This window comes from Herpailurus yagouaroundi, unplaced genomic scaffold (genome assembly GCF_014898765.1).
Source record: "Herpailurus yagouaroundi ecotype Mexico unplaced genomic scaffold, PumYag 190, whole genome shotgun sequence".
In the NCBI taxonomy this organism is placed as follows: domain Eukaryota; kingdom Metazoa; phylum Chordata; class Mammalia; order Carnivora; family Felidae; genus Herpailurus; species Herpailurus yagouaroundi.
Window position 1 is genome coordinate 31,179,133 of NW_024412421.1, and position 19,969 is coordinate 31,199,101.

General features: G+C 48.1%; 1 protein-coding gene across 1 annotated transcript in view; it reads left to right on the forward strand.

Moving 5' to 3' along the window:
• BCO1 (beta-carotene oxygenase 1) overlaps positions 1-19,969 on the forward strand; it is a 95,424-nt gene that overhangs the window by 59,350 nt on the left and 16,105 nt on the right. The window contains 5 exon segments of the mRNA XM_040443207.1: positions 10,083-10,212; positions 11,771-11,918; positions 13,528-13,675; positions 16,010-16,227; positions 18,973-19,230. Coding sequence (XP_040299141.1) covers positions 10,083-10,212; positions 11,771-11,918; positions 13,528-13,675; positions 16,010-16,227; positions 18,973-19,230 — 902 coding nt within the window.

Consider the following 19,969-nt stretch of genomic DNA (forward strand, 5'->3'; position numbering starts at 1 on the left):
GAGAGGTGAATTGTAGGCTATTTGCTGTTGGCCGTGCTGTCCCAACAGCATGCTCTGAGTTCTTACGGACATCCGGGATGGGTGGCATGAGGCTTTCACAGGCTCAGAGTCACATGCTGGGCATGTTCACGTCCAAGTGCGTCTTCAGCTTGCTGACATTTTTCTTGAACCCCTGCATTCCAGCATGATGAACTGGTCACTTCACCTCACTTGGCCTCCGTTTCCTCCTCAGCATAAAGAGCTTGATGATTCCCTCTGGAGAGCTGTCGTGATCGTGAGAAGTCCTGGGTGTCTAGGGGCACCTGGGTGGCTCAGTTGGTTGAGCGTCTGATTTCGGCTTGGGTCAGGAACTCCCGGTTGATAAGTTCGAGCCCCAAGTCAGGCTCTGTGCTGATAGCTCAGAGTCTGGAGCCGGCTTCAGGTTCTGTGTCTGACCTTCTTGCTGCCCCTCCCTTGTTCATGCTGTCTATCTCTCTCAAAAATAAACAAACATTAAGAAAATAAAAAAAAAATTAAAAAAAAAAAGAAGTCCTAGGTGTCTAGCAAGGGTGTGACACATGGTAGGTAGAGAATAGTTTGAAAACCACCATCGTTGTCGCTGGGTTTGAATCCCATCTTCTTCCTAGCTAACATGGACCCAAGCTGTGTGACCTTGGCCAAGTTACTCACCCTCTCTGTATCTACCCCCCCCCCCCCAGCGATAAAATGGAGATGTCTGCATATGTCATAGATATTCTGCGGGCAGTGGGATCTTTTGTATATACAGTTGCTGTGCAAGTTAAAGGCATTAATATGTGTAAGAAACATTGTATAATGCCTGACACATAACATATGCTCGGTAAACATTACCATTATTTTTGCTTAATTAACTAGTTCTTTTAAGCCATTCAGCAATTACTTTTCTTTTTGAGTGCAGACTCTATGCCAGTGGCTTGCTCCAAGATTTCACAAATAGAGACCCCATGTGTGAAAACCATGAGCTCTGAGTTTACAAAAACGAACAGATTTTGCCAAGACTGAGCTACAGAGTGGATGGTTCCATATTTCCTGACAGCCCTAAGCCTTAAAAATCCCCTTTTCTAGACGACAGTTACCAGTGATTCCTAGGGAAATAAAGGTGCATGAAAGATAAAGGTACAGTGGCTTCCTTCCCATGAGGCCCAGCTTGGCTGGAGTGCCAGGTCCTTGTGGCCCGTTAGCGCTGTGTGGGAGATGTTCTTGTCCCCTCTTTGCAGACATGGTAATGGGAACTTCAGAAAGGTTGAGTGACTTATTTGAGGTTACGGAGGTAGGACTGGGATTTGATTTGTGTTCTCTAGGGTTAAAGTTTGCAACAATCCCTGCTGTCCCTACCCCACCCCCACATCACTCCCTGAGAAATGGCAGGTAGTCTAAGTGACCCCTAACAGCTTACTGAGTGGTGGCTTCCACATCCCTCCATAGGGACTCCAGGGACAAGGGACCCAGCAGGGATGACCAAGCTATGGCCGTCTTGCAGAAGCATGGCTGCCATCCACCCAGACCCTTGAGTGGGCTACACAGGCAAGTGACCAAAGTTGTCCCATGCTGCTTAGACACTCTAGAAGTTTGTCATAGATTTTCAAATTCAAAAATTGTTGTCAGAGTTTGAGACAGATTGTTGTCAATTGTTGTCAGAGTTGTCAGAGTTTGATAACCAGAGGTAACTGGTTATTTTGTTTTCTTTTATGAGATGGTCAGTCGGATGTGACCACAAGAGGACACCCAGAGAGGCTTGGGAGGACAAAGGCTGTTATCCTCACAGGTCCTAGGAGGCACCATGTCACACAGGCCCACAGGGGACAGCACCAGGGGGATCCAGAAGCAGAAGACTGAGCAGGGGAAGCACATAAGCCATGGCCTGTATTGGGGTTTCTTTTTTTAAAAAAATTATTTATTTATTTTTTAATTTACATCCAAGTTAGCATATAGTGCAACAATGATTTTAGGAGTAGATTCCTTAAACCCATTTAGCCCAACCCTCCTCCCATAATCCCCCCAGCAACCCTTTGTTTGTCCTCTATATTTAAGAATGTCTTATGTTTTGTCCCCCTCCCTGTTTTTATATTATTTTTGCTTTCCTTCCCTTATGTTCATTTGTTTTGTCCTTATGTTCATCTTAAAGTCCTCCTATGAGTGAAGTCATAGGATATTTGTCTTTCTCTGCTCTAATTTCACTTAGCATAATACCCTCTAGTTCCATCCACGTAGTTGCAAATGTCAAGATTTCATTCTTTTTGATTGCCGAGTAATACTCCATTGTATATATATACCACATCTTCTTTATCCATTCATCCGTCGATGGACATTTGGGCTCTTTCCATACTTTGGCTATTGTCAATAGTTCTGCTATAAACATCAGAGTGCATGTGCCCCTTCAAAACAACATACCTGTACCCCTTGGATAAATACCTAGTAGTGCACTTGCTGGGTTGTAGGGTAGCTATATTTTTAGTTTTTTGAGGAGCCTCCATATTGTTTTCCAGAGTGGCTGCACCAGTTTGCATTCCCACCAACAATGCAAAAGAGATCCTCTTTCTCCGCCTCCTCGCCAACATCTGTTGTTTCCTGAGTTGTTAATGTTAGCCATTCTGACAGGTATAAGGTGGTATCTCATTGTGGTTTTGATTTGTATTTCCCTGATGATGAGTGATGTGGAGCATTTTTTCACACGTCACTTGGCCATCTGGATGTCTTCTTTGGAGAAGTGTCTATTGGAGTCTTTTGCCCATTTCTTCACTGGTTTATTTGTTTTTTTGGGTGTTGAGTTTGATAAGTTCTTTATAGATTTTGGAGACTAATCCTTTATCTGATATGTCATTTGCAAATATCTTCTCCCATTCCGTCAGGCTGCCTTTTAGTTTTGCTGATTGTTTCCTTCTCGGTACAGAAGTTTTTATTTTGATGAGGTCCCAGTAGTTCATTTTTGCTTTTGTTTCCCTTGCCTCTAAAGACATGTTGAATAAGAAGTTACTGCAGCCAAGGTCAAAGAAGTTTTTGCCTGCTTTCTCCTCAAGGATTTTGATGGCTTCCTGTCTTACATTTAGGTCTTTCATCCATTTTGAGTTTATTTTTGTGTATAGTGTAAGAAAGTGGTCCAAGCTCATTTTTCTGCATGTTGATGTCCAGTTTTCCCAGCACCACTTGCTGAAGAGACTGTCTTTACTCCATTGGCTGTTCTTTCCTGCTTTGTCAAAGATTTGTTGGCCACACATTTGTGGGTCCGTTTCTGGGTTCTCTATTCTGTCCCATTGATCTAAGTGTCTGTTGTTGTGCTATGTACTGGAGTTTCTGAGGGAAAGACATGACAGGGCAGAGTAGATAGCATAGAATGGCTGGTGTGAATAGGGTTGGTGGGCTTTGGACTATAGGGGCACTCCCTGATTGCCTGGCACCTGGCCCTGGGGTGATTAAGGTGGAGGTATATTGCATTCCAGAGTACGTGGGCCAGACAGAGGAGGTCTGGCTCTGGATTGGGTCATTTCCCATGTCATCTCAAAGATATGCTGAGCCCTTGGCTACCTCTATGAACTGGCTAGTCCAGGGAAAGATAGTTTCCCCCAACCAGAAAGGTTTTTTTTTTTTTTTTAAGATGTCAAAACATCATAATATACAGAAAATAAAAAAGTATATACAATAGTTGTATCCATAATCTGGAACTATGGAAAATGCGAAGTACGGAGAGTCCACCCAATTACTCACCCTTCCCCATGCTGCTCTTGAACCTGGCTTGTGTCAAGCGTACGTGACTTGATCTGCTTTGCAGTGGTCAGCTCACCATTCTCCAGACTGTGGTTGGAAGCCCAGAGCACAGGGTTTCTGTTCAAATTGTGTTTCATCACCCAACACGGGGCCTGGCCCTAAAGGACACTAGAAAACTCTTTATGGAGCCAAAATGGCATGAACGAGGTAAAGCTTGTTTTGGAAGAAGGAAGCAATCTCCCAGCCCATCTCTTCACCACTCACTACAGGGAGTGATTGATGGCCACTGGCCCAAGTGCTTCATGTCTACCCACAACTCAGCCCTCCCTACAGCTCCTAAGGAAGGTACCTCTCGATTTTACAGAAGAGTCTGAGGCCCAGAGAGGACATGTAACTTACTCAAATACACACAGCTAAGAAGTGGCGGAGGGCAGGTATAATCCAGAATCCAAAGACCTAAGCTTTATGCAGTTCTATCCCCCTTCCCTCTCCTGCCAGCTACCTCCCCCCCTCTTCATCTCTCCAGCTCAGTCCTCTCAAGGCTGCCAGATTGCCAACCCTGGTGTGGCACAGCCTGGCCTCATGTCTCCTCCTTATAGAACTCCCAATGGCTCCCCATTCCACTCCCCAAGAGTGGAAACATAAACCAAATATATTACATACTACTATACACGATTCAAGAGGGCATACACAGAGTGAGAAGGGTTCTCTGATTTGCAGATAACACAGAGCCAGTATTTCTCAAAAGGTGGTTTGTGTGCTTCTCACATCAGCTTCCCCTAGGATTAAAGCTGCAAATCCTGAGACCCCACCCAGGCCTGAGTGGGTCATCATCCTAAAGGGTAAGGTCAGAGCATCAATGTTTCTAATGCGTTTCCTAGATGATAGATCACATCAATCAAAAGAAGCCCTAACTCGAAAAAAACTTCGAGCAGACCACCACAGTGGACCTGTATCCTAGCTGCCCTGTCCCACCCAAGACCAAGGTGGTGCTCAAGCTTCTGCCATTGTTTCAGAGCCCCAGGTGATTTAGTGTACAGCCAGCACAGAGAAGCTGAATCAGTGCCAGACCAGTAAGAAGAGACTGGAGTAAGAAAGCAAAAAAACAGAAAAATGGTTTGTGGCCTTCAGCAGTGGCCAGTGAAAGTTAATGTTTTGAAAACCTAGCAAAGATTTGGGGCATCTGGGTGGCTCAGTTGGTTGAGGATCCAACTTCGGCTCAGGTCATGATCTCACAGTTCATGAGTTCGAGCCCTGTGTTGGGCTCTGTGCTGACAACTCAGAACCTGGAGGTGCTTTGGATCCTGTGTCTCCCTCTCTCTCTGCCCCGCCCCTGCTCATGCTCTCTCTCCTTCAAAATTAACAAACATTAAAAAAAGAATAATAAAATAAAATGAAAACCTAACAAAGATTTAACTAAAGGAGGCAGAGTGCAGGAGAAACCAGACAGACAAAGGAGTGCTCTTTTTTGTTAAGTCTAAAATTGTTTGAAAATTAAAAATTTTTTATAAAGCAGGCATAGAGGAGAATGAACCCAAGTCTCCCTCAGCAGTACATTTGATACTTTTCTAATAAGAGGCAAGGTCATTGTCCCATGAGGATTCGAACATGTGAATTCCAAGAGCCAGCATCACCAAGGTTTGGGGACAAAAAGAGCTCTTGAGAACTTAACCTTTTCTGAACCGGACTTTTTTGAATTATTATAGCCCTAAATTAGCCTTTTAGAAGTTTGCTTAAAATGGGGAGATATGTATATATAAAAGATCCTACTCCCCACAGAATATCAAACTTGACCCAGTTCTAGAAGATTCCAGGCAGGAGCACAGCTGTTTACTTGTGTCCCTTTAGAAAGAATGTGGCTAATTGGGGCTCACCAGGGGTCAGGGTGCTGGGGAATGTGCAGTGGCCTTTAATCTCAGCCTCAGAGTTGAGTGTCAGCCTTGAGCAACTCCAGAGACCCGTTTTCCTGTGGCCCCTGAGCCCTCTGTGCTCTGGGACTGGTTGTTTATATGAAATGGGCCTCCTGCTGACAGCCAGCCTGGATTGGATGTTTACATTTCAAGTGAGCATAACTCAGCATTTTAGGTGAAGCACCTTAGCTAGTGTCTGTGGGTGGCATACCTCAGAGAGAGCGACCAGTGAAGTACAGCCTGGCTCTGGGGGAGGCCAGGATGGCCCTGTAGCAGATTCTGTGTAACGCATGACCAAAGACCAATGTACATGTGGCCTCACCAACCCCCAGCTGAGTCTTCCTGCCTCCAGGATTTTTTTTTGGATAATTCAGAAGTTCAGCAGTCGTTACTTGGCAAGTGCATGCTGTGTGCCAACGGGCCGAACTCCTTGTATCATTCCATCTCATTTCAAACAGCCAATCCCATCTGGGGAAGGGTTGGGTGATCCCGAATTTCCAGTTGAGAAAACTGAAGTTCAATGAGAGAAAGAGACTTACCCAGGGTCACACAGCTTGGACTGGGACTAAACATGGAGCCAAAGCCCTGCCCACTCTACCTGCTGCATTTCAATAGCATGTGTAGCTTTTATTGAACACCTACTATGTGCTGCGTGCTTTACAGGCCTTAAGTGTTATGGCAGCTCTGTAAGGAGCATACCAAGATCCTCACATCAGAGCAGAGAAGACAGAGCCTTGCCTCTGACACAGGTCAAGTGCATGGATGGTGGATGACCAAGCAGAGTTGAATCCCCTCAGGGGTAGAGATTTGCCTGCCCTGCGCGCCCCCCGCTTCCTGGCCCACAGAGGTGTTTCCTGGGTAGTAGATGAACACGTGAACCCAGAGCTGGATTAACCGAAAGCCCCAGCTCCCAACCATTCCTCTCTATTTCTTCCTGCTGCCCCAGAACAGAACTTTCCATCCTGAACGATCTCAGTGGTCTTTATTCACAGCGGCCACCTCTGAAAAGATGTTTGAGGACAGAATGGATGGCTATCTGCCCCTGGGCACACACCATTTACCTCCTGAAGACTGGAGAAAGAACTAGAAGGTCCTTCATGATCTCTTCCAATTTTATGAAGCCTACTGTCACCATTATTGTTATTTCCATCTAAGCGCACAGGTGGGAATCATTACCACTGAAGTGGACACTCCCATCCTTTGGATACAATACAATCCTGAGGGTGAAGCTAATCGAGGCCATCAGAGGGCGAGATAGTGGTTCTCTGGGTGGGGGGAGGCTGGTGACTGGACAAGATATGAGGGGCTTCCAAGGAGGTTCTTGTTCTGTCAATTAGGAGGTAGCTCATATGGGTAGGTTCATTTGGTGAGGCTTCATCAAGCCATGCAGTTACGGTAGCACATTTCTCTGAGTGTATTTTTAATAACAACCATCAGACAGAATGGTCAAACTGATGGTGGTGGCTGTGTCAGGATCTGAATCCAGCTTACCCCCTCACTAGCTGTGTGGCTTCAAGCAACGTACTTAATCTCTCTGTGCCTCGGTTTTAGGAGTTGGAAATGGGTCTGCAGGGCCACGAGTGCCTTGGCTCTTTTGTACTTCATTTGCTAAGAAATTTGAAACCTCCCTGCGTTGTTTAAATTTTGTTTCGCTGTTAATTAGCTAATGCCATTAGGTTGATTTTTTTTTTTTCCCCTTAAAGAACACGTTTCTAGTTGGTGTATTCTATACACTTCCACTGTTCTGAGAATTAAACCAGAAAATACACATAAAGTGTCTACACAGTTGGGGCGCCTGGGTGGCTCGGTTGAGCGTCTGACTTTGGCTCAGGTCATGATCTCGTGGTTTGTGGGTTCAAGCCCCACGTTGGTCTCTGTGCTGACAGCTCAGAGCCTGGAACCTGCTTCAGATTCTGTGTCTCCTTCTCTCTTTGCCCCTTCCCCACTTGTGCTCAGTCTCTCCCTGTCTCTCAAAAATAAATAAACGTGGGGCACCTGGGTGGCGTAGTCGGTTAGGCGTCCGACTTCAACCAGGTCACGATCTCGCGCTCCGTGAGTTCGAGCCCCGCGTCGGGCTCTGGGCTGATGGCTCGGAGCCTGGAGCCTGTTTCCGATTCTGTGTCTCCCTCTCTCTCTGCCCCTCCCCCGTTCATACTCTCTCTCTGTCTCTCTCTGTCCCAAAAATAAATAAACGTTGAAAAAATAAATAAATAAATAAATAAATAAACGTAAAAAAATAAAAGTTTTTTTTTTAATGTCCACAGAGCACTTAGCACACCCATGCTCAATAAATGTTAGCTCTTAGCACGATTTCCTTTCTTGAATATAAAAATTCATGGGGCGCCTGGGTGGCGCAGTCGGTTAAGCGTCCGACTTCAGCCAGGTCACGATCTCGCGCTCCGTGAGTTCGAGCCCCGCGTCGGGCTCTGGGCTGATGGCTCAGAACCTGGAGCCTGTTTCCGATTCTGTGTCTCCCTCTCTCTTTGCCCCTCCCCCGTTCGTGCTCTGTCTCTCTCTGTCCCAAGAATAAATAAACGTTGAAAAAAAAAATTAAAAAAAAAAAAAAAAAAAGTCACCGGACCAGAATTTCTTGGGAAGGTGTTCCCACGCCCATTACTCGCAGTGGATATGTGATGGGCATTTCTCAGATCAACTTTTTTTATGGGAATCAAATGTCAGTATGACCTGCATCCTCCTTTTTTGCATATTATATATAATTGTGCCAGCATTGGAAACCTACATTTGACTACAGCAAGGAATGTGTTCTTTAGGGTGGAAAAATCAATATGTCACTTGCTAATTAACAGCAAAATTAAATGAAAATTTAAAAACCGACAGGTTTCAAGTTGTCCAGCAAATGAAGTTCAGAGGCCTCCTGTAGCCCAGTAGGGTGCCATCCCTTGACCTCATCTCATTCCTGCTGCTCCCAAGCCCCTACCTCGTGCTCAAGCCCATCTTGACTCAGCTCTTACAGGAGGTGGGCTGGCCTTTATACCACCAGGCCTGTGCTTTCACACTTTCCAGGAAGAGTGAATGGAAATGCCTTACTCCCTCTCCTACTTGCACCTCCCCAGTCTATTGTGGGCAAACAATTTTATTCATCTTCCAAGTGCTCTCTCGAGTGCTTCCCTCCTCCAGGAAGACTTTCCTGATCCATCCACTCCCAGGTGGGCCTCCTCAGCTCTCTCCTCTTTTCTCCCCCACCCCTGCTCCCCTTTGTCTCCCGGAAGGGACCTGTGAATGTGTTACGGGTCAGCCTGCAAAGTAAAAGGGTCTTTGCAGATGTGACTAAGTTAAGGACCTTGAGTTGGGGAGTTTATCCCGGTAGGCTGGGTGTAATCACAAGGGAAAGAGGAGGGTCAGAGGGTAGAGTGATGTGACCACAAGCCAAGCAATGCAGGCAGCTTCTAGAAGCTAGAAAAACAAGAAAAGGATTCTCTGCTGACCCCTTGCTTTTTAGCCGGTAAGACCCATTTCAGCCTGTATCTTCCAAAATGGTAAGATAGCAACTTTGTGTTGTTGTAAGCCACGAAGTTTGTGGTAATTTGTTACAACAGCCATAGGAACCTAATACAGGTCTAGAACCATCCAGTACATTTTCAGGTTGGTCTTGATGAACTGGTCAAGAGTCCCTGCTTTAAAAAAAATTTTTTTTAATGTTTTTATTTTTGAGAGAGAGACAGAATGAGAGTGGGTTAGGGGCAGAGAGAGAGGGAGACACAGAATCCGAAGCAGGTTCCAGGCTTCTAGCTGTCAGCACAGAGCCCGATTCGGGCCTCGAACTCACAAACCATGTGATCATGATCTGAGCTGAAGTCGGACACTAAACCAACTGAGCCACCAAGGGTCCCCAAGAGTCCCTGATTTTATGTAGTGACTTAGATTTTCTTCAGTAACTGCATGAATTAGACATCCACACACGTACTGACCTGCTACACAGAATTGGGCCCTAGGTCACCCTCTGGTTGTAATAGGCATCAAATATTACTCCAGGGGCTAAAATGGCCAACGAAAGGCTTCCAGGCCTGAACCAGACGCTGGGGAAACCCAGACCCCAAGTATGAGGCCTTCTGAACCATTCCTCCAAATCTGGACCTCCCTGGAGGGAAACCAGCATGGTAGGAGAGATGGTCAATGGGCCAAGTCAGCACCTCTTGGTTAGGTGACATTTGGCCGGGCAAGGGGATGTTCCTGTTCCCTGCCATGTAAAATGGAGCTCATCGGGATACTTACCCTGACATACAGTTGTGAGTCTCAAGTGAGAAAATGTGAGTCTGAAGTGAGAGCTTGCTGCAAATGCTCTTACATCCACACGTTAAAAGGGACTGCTTTACTGAACTCACTTCTCCTGTACCACCCCCCCCATAATACCCCAGAATGGCTGAAATTGACCTTAAAACTCTGTAAAAGTGTCAGCCTGGGATGATTCTGCATCTTTTTTTTTTTTTTCAGGTGAAGTCTATTACAGGAGCAAATACCTGAGAAGTGATACCTACAATGCCAACACCAAGGCCAACAGGATTGTGGTGTCAGAGTTTGGAACGATGGCCCATCCAGACCCCTGCAAAAACATATTTTGTAAGTAACTGTCCATTTTGAATCTGGTCATGCTTTTTGACATCCTTGGTGGTCAAAACAACCAGCGTTCACTTCCCTGAGAGTCGTCTTTAGGGTGCATGAAAACCACCTGACCGGGCTTTGACCTTGTATACTATTCAATTCTTGATCACTGAGAGCAAGAGGGGCAGTGAGCATCTGACAGATGATTAGGTTTTTTTTCCATATGGCTGGTAGGAGAGCAATTTGGAATTCTCTCTCAAAATCACAAACGTGTGTTCCCTTCAATCTAGAGATAATCTGGCTCACATCTGGAATGACAAACGTGCAATATTATTCACGGTTGCGTCATTTGTTGTGATGAGGAACTGAAAATAACCCCAAATGTTCATCAACAGAAGGGTAGTTAAATAAAAGTGAAAATATACAAGAAAATACCAGGCAGAAGTAAAAAAAAGAATAAGGATGCTCTCTATGTACTCAATGGAAAAATTTCCAAGATACATTGTTGAGTGGTGAGCGTGGGGCGGAATGAGGTATAGAAAGAGCATATAATATGTGGTGTAGTGTGCAAAAAAAAGCAGGAAGAAATGTAGGTTTATTTGTACTTATATGTGTCTAGAGAAACTCGTAGGGTCTTTGAGGAGGGAAGTGGGCAAATGGGAGAAAGAGATACGGAAGAGTTTGTTGTTGTTGTTGACTACATTTCAAATCATCTGAGCTCTGATGACTCTGAATGTGTCACACACTTGACAACTAAATTGTTGGCCAGGGAATCAGACCTGCTGTCCGTATCTCCTTCCTGATACTCTTCAGATCTAGGAGGGTTAGGAAATGTGTTAGTACGCTGGCCCAGAGACAGAAGATTGCTTCTCCTTTTCCGGAACTGACCTCATCTTTCCAGTTCCAGGATCCAGTGCTGGGGCTGGCACACAGCAAGCACTGACCTCAGGTTTGCAGGTGTGGGGAGGAACCAGGCAGGAACAGGGGAGGGGGAGGAAATGAATGCAAAACCAGCATCTGTGAGACATCTTTGCTGCTTCCCTGCTTGCCAGTAGGGGGAGCACTAACCAATACATGGGTCCCGGATCTTCTGCTCAAACTAATGATGAGTTTTTAATCTCACAATTTGTTTGCTTTCCTTTAAAGAAAATAAAAGAAAACTAATTTCCTGGACAAATTCAGAGGGTTCTCGTTCCTGCCAAAAGCAAGAATTAGCTGTTTTTCTAGTCTTTGGGAGCCATTATGGATGGGTACATAACGATTTCTGTAGAGCTTCTTAAAACACTTCAGAACAACCTACCAGCTCTTGATATCTGTGGTGTGGGAGACCAATGGATTTTTGAGAGCCCAGGAGGGTGCAGTTGGTGGCCATCTTTTCCCCAGATGACTCATGTCTTAGCTAACTCAATGTGGTGGTATCTTTGGGCAACTTGATACCCAAGTCTTCCAGACTCCTCAAGTCTTTGAGACCCTGAAGTAGAGCATTTTAAGTGGTAGGGAAACTAAAGCTATCTTATGCAGAACTTTCCAGCTGGGTAGACACAGCCAGTGATTTGCTATTGATCTGCTTTCTTCCACAGAGCTTTTTCCTACTTGTCCCATACCATCCCTGATTTCACAGACAACTGCCTGATAAACATCATGAAGTGTGGATAAGACTTCTATGCAACCACAGAGACCAATTACATCAGGAAAATCAACCCACAGACTCTGGACACCCTGGAGAAGGTACCAGTGAATGTATAACCAGCATCAGTTCCTGGTCTGTGAAAGGGACCTGAGTGGGGTCATGTGACCTGCAGGAACTCACAGGAGCATCCCCTCCTCTAAAGCCATTGGATCTTGAGTTTCCCCAGCACAACACTTAGCACTAGATTCTAAGCTCCCTTAGGGTTGGGACTCTGTGGGTTCATCTTGTTTATTCGTAGGGTTACCAAAACAAAGTACCACGAACTAGGTGGATTAAAACAACAGAAATCTATCCTCTCACAGTTCCGGAGGCTGGAAGTCTGAAATCCGGGTGTCCATGGAGCCATTCTCTCTCTCTCTCTCTCTCTCTCTCTCTCTCTCTCTCTCTCTCTCTGAAGGCTCTAGGGGAAGATTCTGGCATGCCTCTTCCAGCTGCTGGTGGCTGCCAGGAATCCTCAGTGCTCCTTGGCTTGTAGATGCATCACTCCAATCTCTTCTAGAGATACAAATCATTGGATTAGGGCCTACCTCCATCCAGAATGACCTCATTTTAACTTGATGACATCTACAAAGGCCCTGTTTCCAAATATGTTGAAGCCCTAACCCTTGGTACATAGATCTTTTTGGAAGACACAATTCAGCCCATAACACTGTCCACTGTCTTGGCACTGAGTGGGAAGTTTAATGGGAGTTGGAATGAATGATGGCACCAGAGTGCCCAGACGCTAGCAGCCCTACCTGGCGTTGGCCTGAAGAGGGAGGCCTTAGGCAGAGAGCAAGGGGATGGAAATAAATCCCCAAGCAGATGCCTTTCCTGGGCAGAATCAAGTCAACATTTTCACGAAAATCAATAGACCCACTTTCTTCTCCAGCTGGCTGGCCAAAGCCTCATTGTCTCCTCAGTACATTTTAACGATCTGGTAAAGGGAGTGCTTTTCTTAGCTGCGAAGTTATGGCCAGCACCTTTGAAGCCAGGCAGCATAGGTCCAACCAATGTATGCTCTCCACAAAGCCTCAGAGAGGAAATACTAAGAGAGCATGAAGTATTGGTTGACTTCTGGCCGGAGGTTGTGCTATTCTTGGAGAGGAAAAGAGGACAGTTTTCCCGGCCACACATTATTGTACGGCTGTGCCCTGTTGGGAGTGGGGGGTCGTCATGGAGCTCGTTAGTTGAGTTTCACTTCGACCAAGTGTTTTTATAACTCTCTGTTCCCAGAATAATCCTAGGAGAGAGGTCTGGAGATGTATGCCTCTGTGGCATGCAAAAGGGGAGAATTTAAATGACGTAACCAGAAAGACACAGAGCAGCGGCTAAGATTAGCGCTAAGGCTGCCTCTCTGCCTAGGTCATCGCTCTGCGGCCAGGCAATCTGCCTCCATGCTGAGGACACCCAGGGGGCAGGGCTAGGGGGCAGGGAAGAGCATACGGCTCACCAGCTCCCCTGCAGCCTCCCTGCTGTAGGAGGCTCCCCCTGAGGTCATATCAGGTTTCAAGAGTAAACATCCTCTTGAAAGGTGAAGTCGCCTTACCTTCAGACCAGGAGGTATGCAAACGTAGCCATCATCACTCCGAATCTAGAAGCGGCCAGCTTTTCATCATCTCACCCTCCCCACCTCCTGTTTAAAACCAGGTGCTTGTCATTTTGCAGGTGGATTATCGCAATTACGTGGCAGTAAATCTGGCAACATTGCATCCTCATTATGATGCGGCTGGAAATGTTCTTAATGTGGGCACATCCATCATGGACAAGGGGAAGACAAAATATGTGATCTTTAAGATCCCTGCCACAGTACCAGGTAGGTCATTCTGGGGATATGATGAAACACAGATGTCAAGGGTGGCTCCTTCCAAAGAGTTCTGATTTTTGTTGATGACCTGAGACTCAATCTGACACTTTCCTACATGGGTGATTCAGATGACCTTGAGTCTTTTTTCCTAAAGGAGAAAAGAGGTGTGGCTGGACTTCCTTTTGGAAGAAGTAAGTTCCTTTACTATTCTAACCTGTTTTTCTTTAGGCTCCAGTTTATTGATTCATTAATTTACCCATTATTCACCCACCATTTCCCTATCCATCCATCCATCCATCCATCCATCCATCCACCTATCAGTCATCATCCAACTGTCCGTCTGTCCATCCACGCACCCATCAAACATCCTTCCATCCATCCTTCCTTCCTTCCATTGATATCTTTTAGTTTTCTCACAAAACTTTGTATGCCAAAGCTGTGCTGCCCACTCTCATCCCAGCCCCTGAAGCCAGGCTCCCAGTGTTGTTGTGGGGGCTCAGCCCTGCTTCAGACTGTCAGCCTTTCAGACCCCCACCCCATTCTCTGGGCCTTCTGAACCTTCTCCATTTAAGGCCAGGAATGTGGAGCAAAGCCCAGGCCCATTGTGATTGCATGTTCCCGAGGGAGGAGGCTCCTGGCCCTTCTTTGTCCAGGACCCTCCTGGGAACCACACCCAGGAAACCAGGCCCCCCCGAGGGTGGCTGCGCAGGACTCAGGAGACAGGGCAGAACTTACAAGTTTAGGGCAAGTGGCTTCCATGTGTGACCCCTGCTGGTGCCCTCCGTCATAGTCCTATAGCACCTCCTGAGCTAATTACCAGGCTCCAGGCAGATGGGAGCCCCTAAGGTCAGAGGGCACAATGAGTGTATTCTTGTTAAATGGAACTCCCATGAATTAAGCCAATAGAGGAATATAGAGCCTAGTCAGAATCCTAGAACGTCAGACCTAGGGGAGGTCTAGGCATTTGAGTTTAACACCTTCTATTTCAAAGGAGGACGATGAGGCCCAGGGGATCGGGTGACATGCCCACCACCACACAGCTGACAGGAGCCCCCACGTCTTGCCAGCAGCTCCTCTCTGATTGCCTGCTCCGTGCCGGCGGCTTCCCTGGGATTCGCGCCCGCCTCCTGCCTCCCAGGCCAGGGTACTTTTCATTTTGGTCTGCTTTGTGCTCCGTTTGTTTTGTGAAGAAAAGAACCACCCCACAACCCCACAGCACCCCTCCCACCAGCCAGCTGTTTATGGTGTGCACAGGTGGCCACAAGAAAGGTGGGGACGCTTGCAGGTAACTCATTATAAATGAGCCCCAGGCCTGGGTGGGGAGACCTTTTGGCCCATGGTGACTCACCCTTGCAGGAGAATAAGAGCTCGCTCGAGCCTGGGCTGCCCCATTATTGCATTCTGTTCTCTCTCTTCACTCTGGGAGTGTTGTTCTCGCTAATAACAGAGGAGGCAGCCAGGCTCAGCGGGGGGCCGGGTCTTCTTGGCTTAACCTTGTGCCTTTGGCCATAATGACGGGCCCATTCCATCGCACCTCAGTTTCCCGTCTGTAAAATGGGAACCCTACAGCCTGCTTGGATCATCACAAGGTATACAGCAGCCCCACGTCACAACGGGTACTTAGTCTCCCAGGTGTTTGGGAATGGGCAGTGCCGAAAGAAGTTCATGGAAACCCTACGAAATATGTATCAGATGATGGTCCCCAGCAAAAAGCAAAGTTGAAGCCTGGGAAGCTGCCCTATCCCTCAGGCGCTTAATAGAAATACAGACCCTCAGGCCCCAGCCCCATCTACTGGGTCAAACTCTACACTTTCTCACAATCCCAGATAATCCGTGTGCACGAGAGGCATTGTTCCAGGCTAGGGGCTGACAAGCTTTTTCTGTAGAGGGTCCAAGAGTAAATACCTGACGCTGTGCAGCCCTGTGGTCTCTGTCACAACTACTGAACAACGCCGTTGCAGTTCCAAAGCAAGAGCAGCCTCAGACCCTGTGAAAGAAGGGAGTGTGGCTGTGTTCCAAAGAAACCTTGATGCTAGAAGCAGCTGGAGGCTGGGCTTAGTCCCCAGGCTGCGCTGCGGGCCCTGGCCCAGAAGCCTAGCTCTGTGGCTCAGTGTTTGCAGATTGTAGCACTGGGTCTCACAGAGCAGGAGAGGCGGGTAGGCCTTGGTGAGAAGCCCTAACCCCCGACCAGCCCCCAACCCCTTCATCGGTTTACTTGTCGGCTCTTACGCAAAGGCTCTTCTTAGTGACCAGGTCACTTTGAAAGGCTCAGCTGCAGGTGATCGTGGCGTTGTCTGGGGGCAGCTAGGCCCCGCACTGCTCCTCAGGCTTACCTTTCTCTAGAGGACACGAAGGGGAAGAACCCGTTGAAGCACACAGAGGTGTTCGGTTCCATCACCTCCCGCTCGCTCCTCTCCCCGAGCTATTACCACAGCTTTGGAGTCACCGAGAACTACGTTTTCCTCGAGTAGCCTTTCAAGCTGGACGTCCTCAAGATGTCAACTGCGTACATCCGGGGAGTGAACTGGGCTTCCTGCCTGGCTTTCCACAGGGAGGACCAGGTAAGGCCCGGACAAGACCCCCAGCCCCCACTGGGTCGGCCGAGCCCGCAACATCAGGATGGCCAGAGTGGGGTATCCCGGGAAGCAGGCTGAGATGGAGGTTAGCATGCAGGAGGTTTCCAAGGGAGGGAGGAAGTGAGCTACCGGGCAGTCTCCCCGGAAGCATCGGCCACACTTCCAGAGAGTTCTGAAGCTGGATGGTCCTGCAGAGTGGTCATGAGTTAGGGCAAGAGAGCCAAGTCCCAACTCACTGAGTCAGTAGAGTGGACTGTCCCTGGGTGAGTGTGTGGCCTTGGGCAAGCCGGCTCTCATCAGCCAGGCGGCCCCCTCAGCCGAGGGCCACTCCTCAGTCCTGACCCATGTCCGGGCTCCTTGCAGCTTCCACTGTCCATGGACGAGGCCCTTTCAGCATCCTGCAGCCACTATACAATGTCAGGGAAGCAGAGCCAGAGATGATTTAGACATCGTAATGATAGAGCATTCCACCAGTGGTAAACAGAAACAGCTTCCATTCAGGCACACCTGCGTGCTCAAAGCATGGATGTGTGCACACGTGTGTGTCTGCACTTGTGTATATGCAGGCCTGTATATATGGATGTCTGCATATGTGTGTACATTTGTATGCGTATGAATATATCTATGCAAGGATATGTGTGTGTACTTACTTCCTGTTGAAATAAGTCAACTTTTACTTGTAATAAATATCCAGTAATTCTTAGTGTTCTCTATTCAAACAATACCCAAGTATAGAAAGCAACGTATCAAGTCCCTTCTCCCCCCACCACGGCCAGTGCCCTCTCCAGAGGGAACCACTACAATGCCCTGACATCCCTCTCCCCTTTCTGTCCATTATGGACGTCTTTATGTACATATGCAACTATGCATCCTGTTTGCGGCTGGCCACCTCTTTAAAACCTGTCCTTTTCCACGAGGAGAGTGAGGTCCCTCCTCTGCTCAGAGCCTTCTAATGATTTCCCACCTTCCTCAGAATAAGATCCAAGACTTCACTGACCAGCCTGCAAATCCTCACATGTCTACATCCCAACCACTGGCTTCCTGCTCACCCAGCCTCCCTCTTGGTCCTCCTGTATCTCAAACCAGCCTAACACATTCCTGCCTCAGGGCCTTTGCATTTCCTGTCCCTTCCACCTGGAATATCCTTCCCCAGATCCCTTCCTTCCTCACGGTCCAGATTCCTGAGGCCTTCCATGATGAACCAATCTGTAACAGACCCCACTCCAGGCTTTCTCTGTCCCCTACCCGGCTTCATTTTTCTCAGTGGTGCTCATTGTCCTTGGCACGTTACTTGACCATTGACTGCTGGCCTTTCCCCCCACTGGAATAGAAGCTCCATGAAGGCAGGGGCTTGCTTTTATTCTCTTTTTACTGAAAAAGTGTCTCCTATGTCACAGACCCTCTCTCTCTATTTTTGGAATGAACAGTGGGCCAAGGGGGCCAGCAGGGAAGCTAACGGTAGTTGGGTTTTCTCTTCAGCCCCTGGAGATCCCGTGGCCCTCAGAGAATCCCACAGTGGGAAGACCGAGCCCCCAGAGGCAGGGCAGAAAGCCCCGGGAAGGGTTTTAGAATGCATTTAGAAGAGAGCTTTCTGAGGTGCCTGGGGGGCTCAGTCAGTTAAGCATCCGACTTCGGCTCAAGTCATGATCTCGTGGTTCATGGCTCCGAGCCCCACCTCAGGCTCTGTGCTGACGGCCCAGAGCCTGGAGCCTGCTCTGGATTCTGTGTCTCCCTCTCTCTCTGTCCCTCCCCTGCTCACGTTCTGTCTCTCAAAAACAAATAAACATTAAAAAAATGTTTTCAGAAGAGAGCTTTCTTAAAAGCTCCTGTGCCTGACCCCAGGAATTGGGGTCATGGAGAAGAAAAGAGCTAAAATAATGACCTCTAGTCACCTGCCCGTTCCAACCCCCCGCCCGTAGGCTGTCAAAGCCTTCCTCTTCTGCACTCCCACTTAATGTTCAAAGCTAGATTCTGGGGAAGGAGAGAAAGGTGGATACGCTGGGAGGAGGTGACCAGGGAACAGCCTGGAGCAGTCCCGCCCTGCCTTTCGGAAGGAGGGTGGCCGGGCCAAAGCTGCCACAAGGAAGAACCCCCACACCTACTTTGGATTAGGCAAGTGGGGCTGCAGATATGGCTAATTACCACCCAGAGCGATACCACCCCATGACAGCCGGAGGTGTATGCAGATACCCGTGGGGCTCCTTCACCAGAACGGTCTCTCCCCGCTGCAGCCCCCAGGATAAAGGAGGTTGCTGCGACAAGCTGGCAAACCAGGAGGTCGGGAGAGGGGCCGCCGAAGGGCTGGTGTGGTTTTAGGGGATCCAGCTGTGGCTGGAACCCGGGGAGGGCTAGAGGACTGGCCAGTTCTCCCCAGCTTGGCCATTTGTTGCCAGGGAGCTGGGTCGTTGCCACCCACCTGGAGTCCCAGTCAAGTGAAGGGGGTGGGGAGGGGACAGTGCACCCTCGGGGACTCCTCCAGGCAGTCCTCCTGGTGGTGCAGAGGCTCCACGGCAAAGCTTCCCTCCGATCCATCTGAAGGAGGTGATCACAGACGTGTAATGGCAGGCAGCTCCCGTGTCCTCAGCTTCTGCGTGGCCGGAGCTCTGGGACAAGGGACGTTTCAGGGTCACGAGCTAGTGGAGGGCAGGGCCGCATCCCGTCCTGTACCCGATGCCACAGCGCCAGGCCAGCAGAGGGAAGGCTGACCCCTGGATGCGCGTCTTCTTTCAGACTTACATTCACATCGTCGACCAAAGGACTGGGAAGCCCGTGCCGACCAAGTTTTACACGGACCCCATGGTGGTGTTTCATCACGTCAACGCCTACGAAGAGGACGGCTGCCTTGTGTTTGACGTCATCGCCTACGAGGACGGCAGCCTTTATCAGCTCTTCTACTTGGCCAACCTGAACCAGGACTTGGAGGAGAACTCCAGGCTCACCTCCATTCCCACCCTCCGGAGGTTCGCCATGCCCCTCGATGTGGACAAGGTAATGGGCGGGACGGGCGCCCATTTCATTCCTGGGGCGTCGTGAGCCCAAGTGGGCAGTTACTTTGGCGTCGGCTTGATTGACATTGAAATCCAAAGTGAGCTGTTCTTAAAGACATCTTTTCATTGTTTCTCCAAGAATGATACGTATTTATAGCAGAAGCCTTAGAAAATATAGATTAGGGAGGGGTACCTGGGTGGCTCAGTTGGTTAAGTGTCCGGAGCCTGGTTGGGTTTCTCTCTCTCTCCCTCTCTCTCTGCCCCTCCCCAACTTGTGCCTGTGCGCGCTCACTGTCTCCCTCCCTCCCCCCTTCCCTCTCTGCCCTCAAAATAAGTTAAAAAAAAAAACAAAATATAGATTAGATAAAAAGGAAACAAACCCACAGACCTCCTGTAGATATATTTGTATTCCTCCAAAGTCTCTCTCTCACTAGACAGCCATATTGGTACATCTGTCGATGTATCTGTGTATATGCAGATCTAACACACATGCACATGAATATGTCTCTCGATAGAGCAGTTAAAAATTCTGTGTAGTATGACTTCTCTAAAATTTAGAAATATATACGTATATTTTATATATTGCTTAATTTTAGAGGAGATCGCAGAATTCTCAATAGACTTATGGAGATAGAATTTCACATAGCATCCACCCGTTTCACTCATTTAAAGTGTACAATTCAGTTGCCTTTAGTATCTTTACAGAGTTGTGTGACCATCACGACGATGGATTTTAAAAC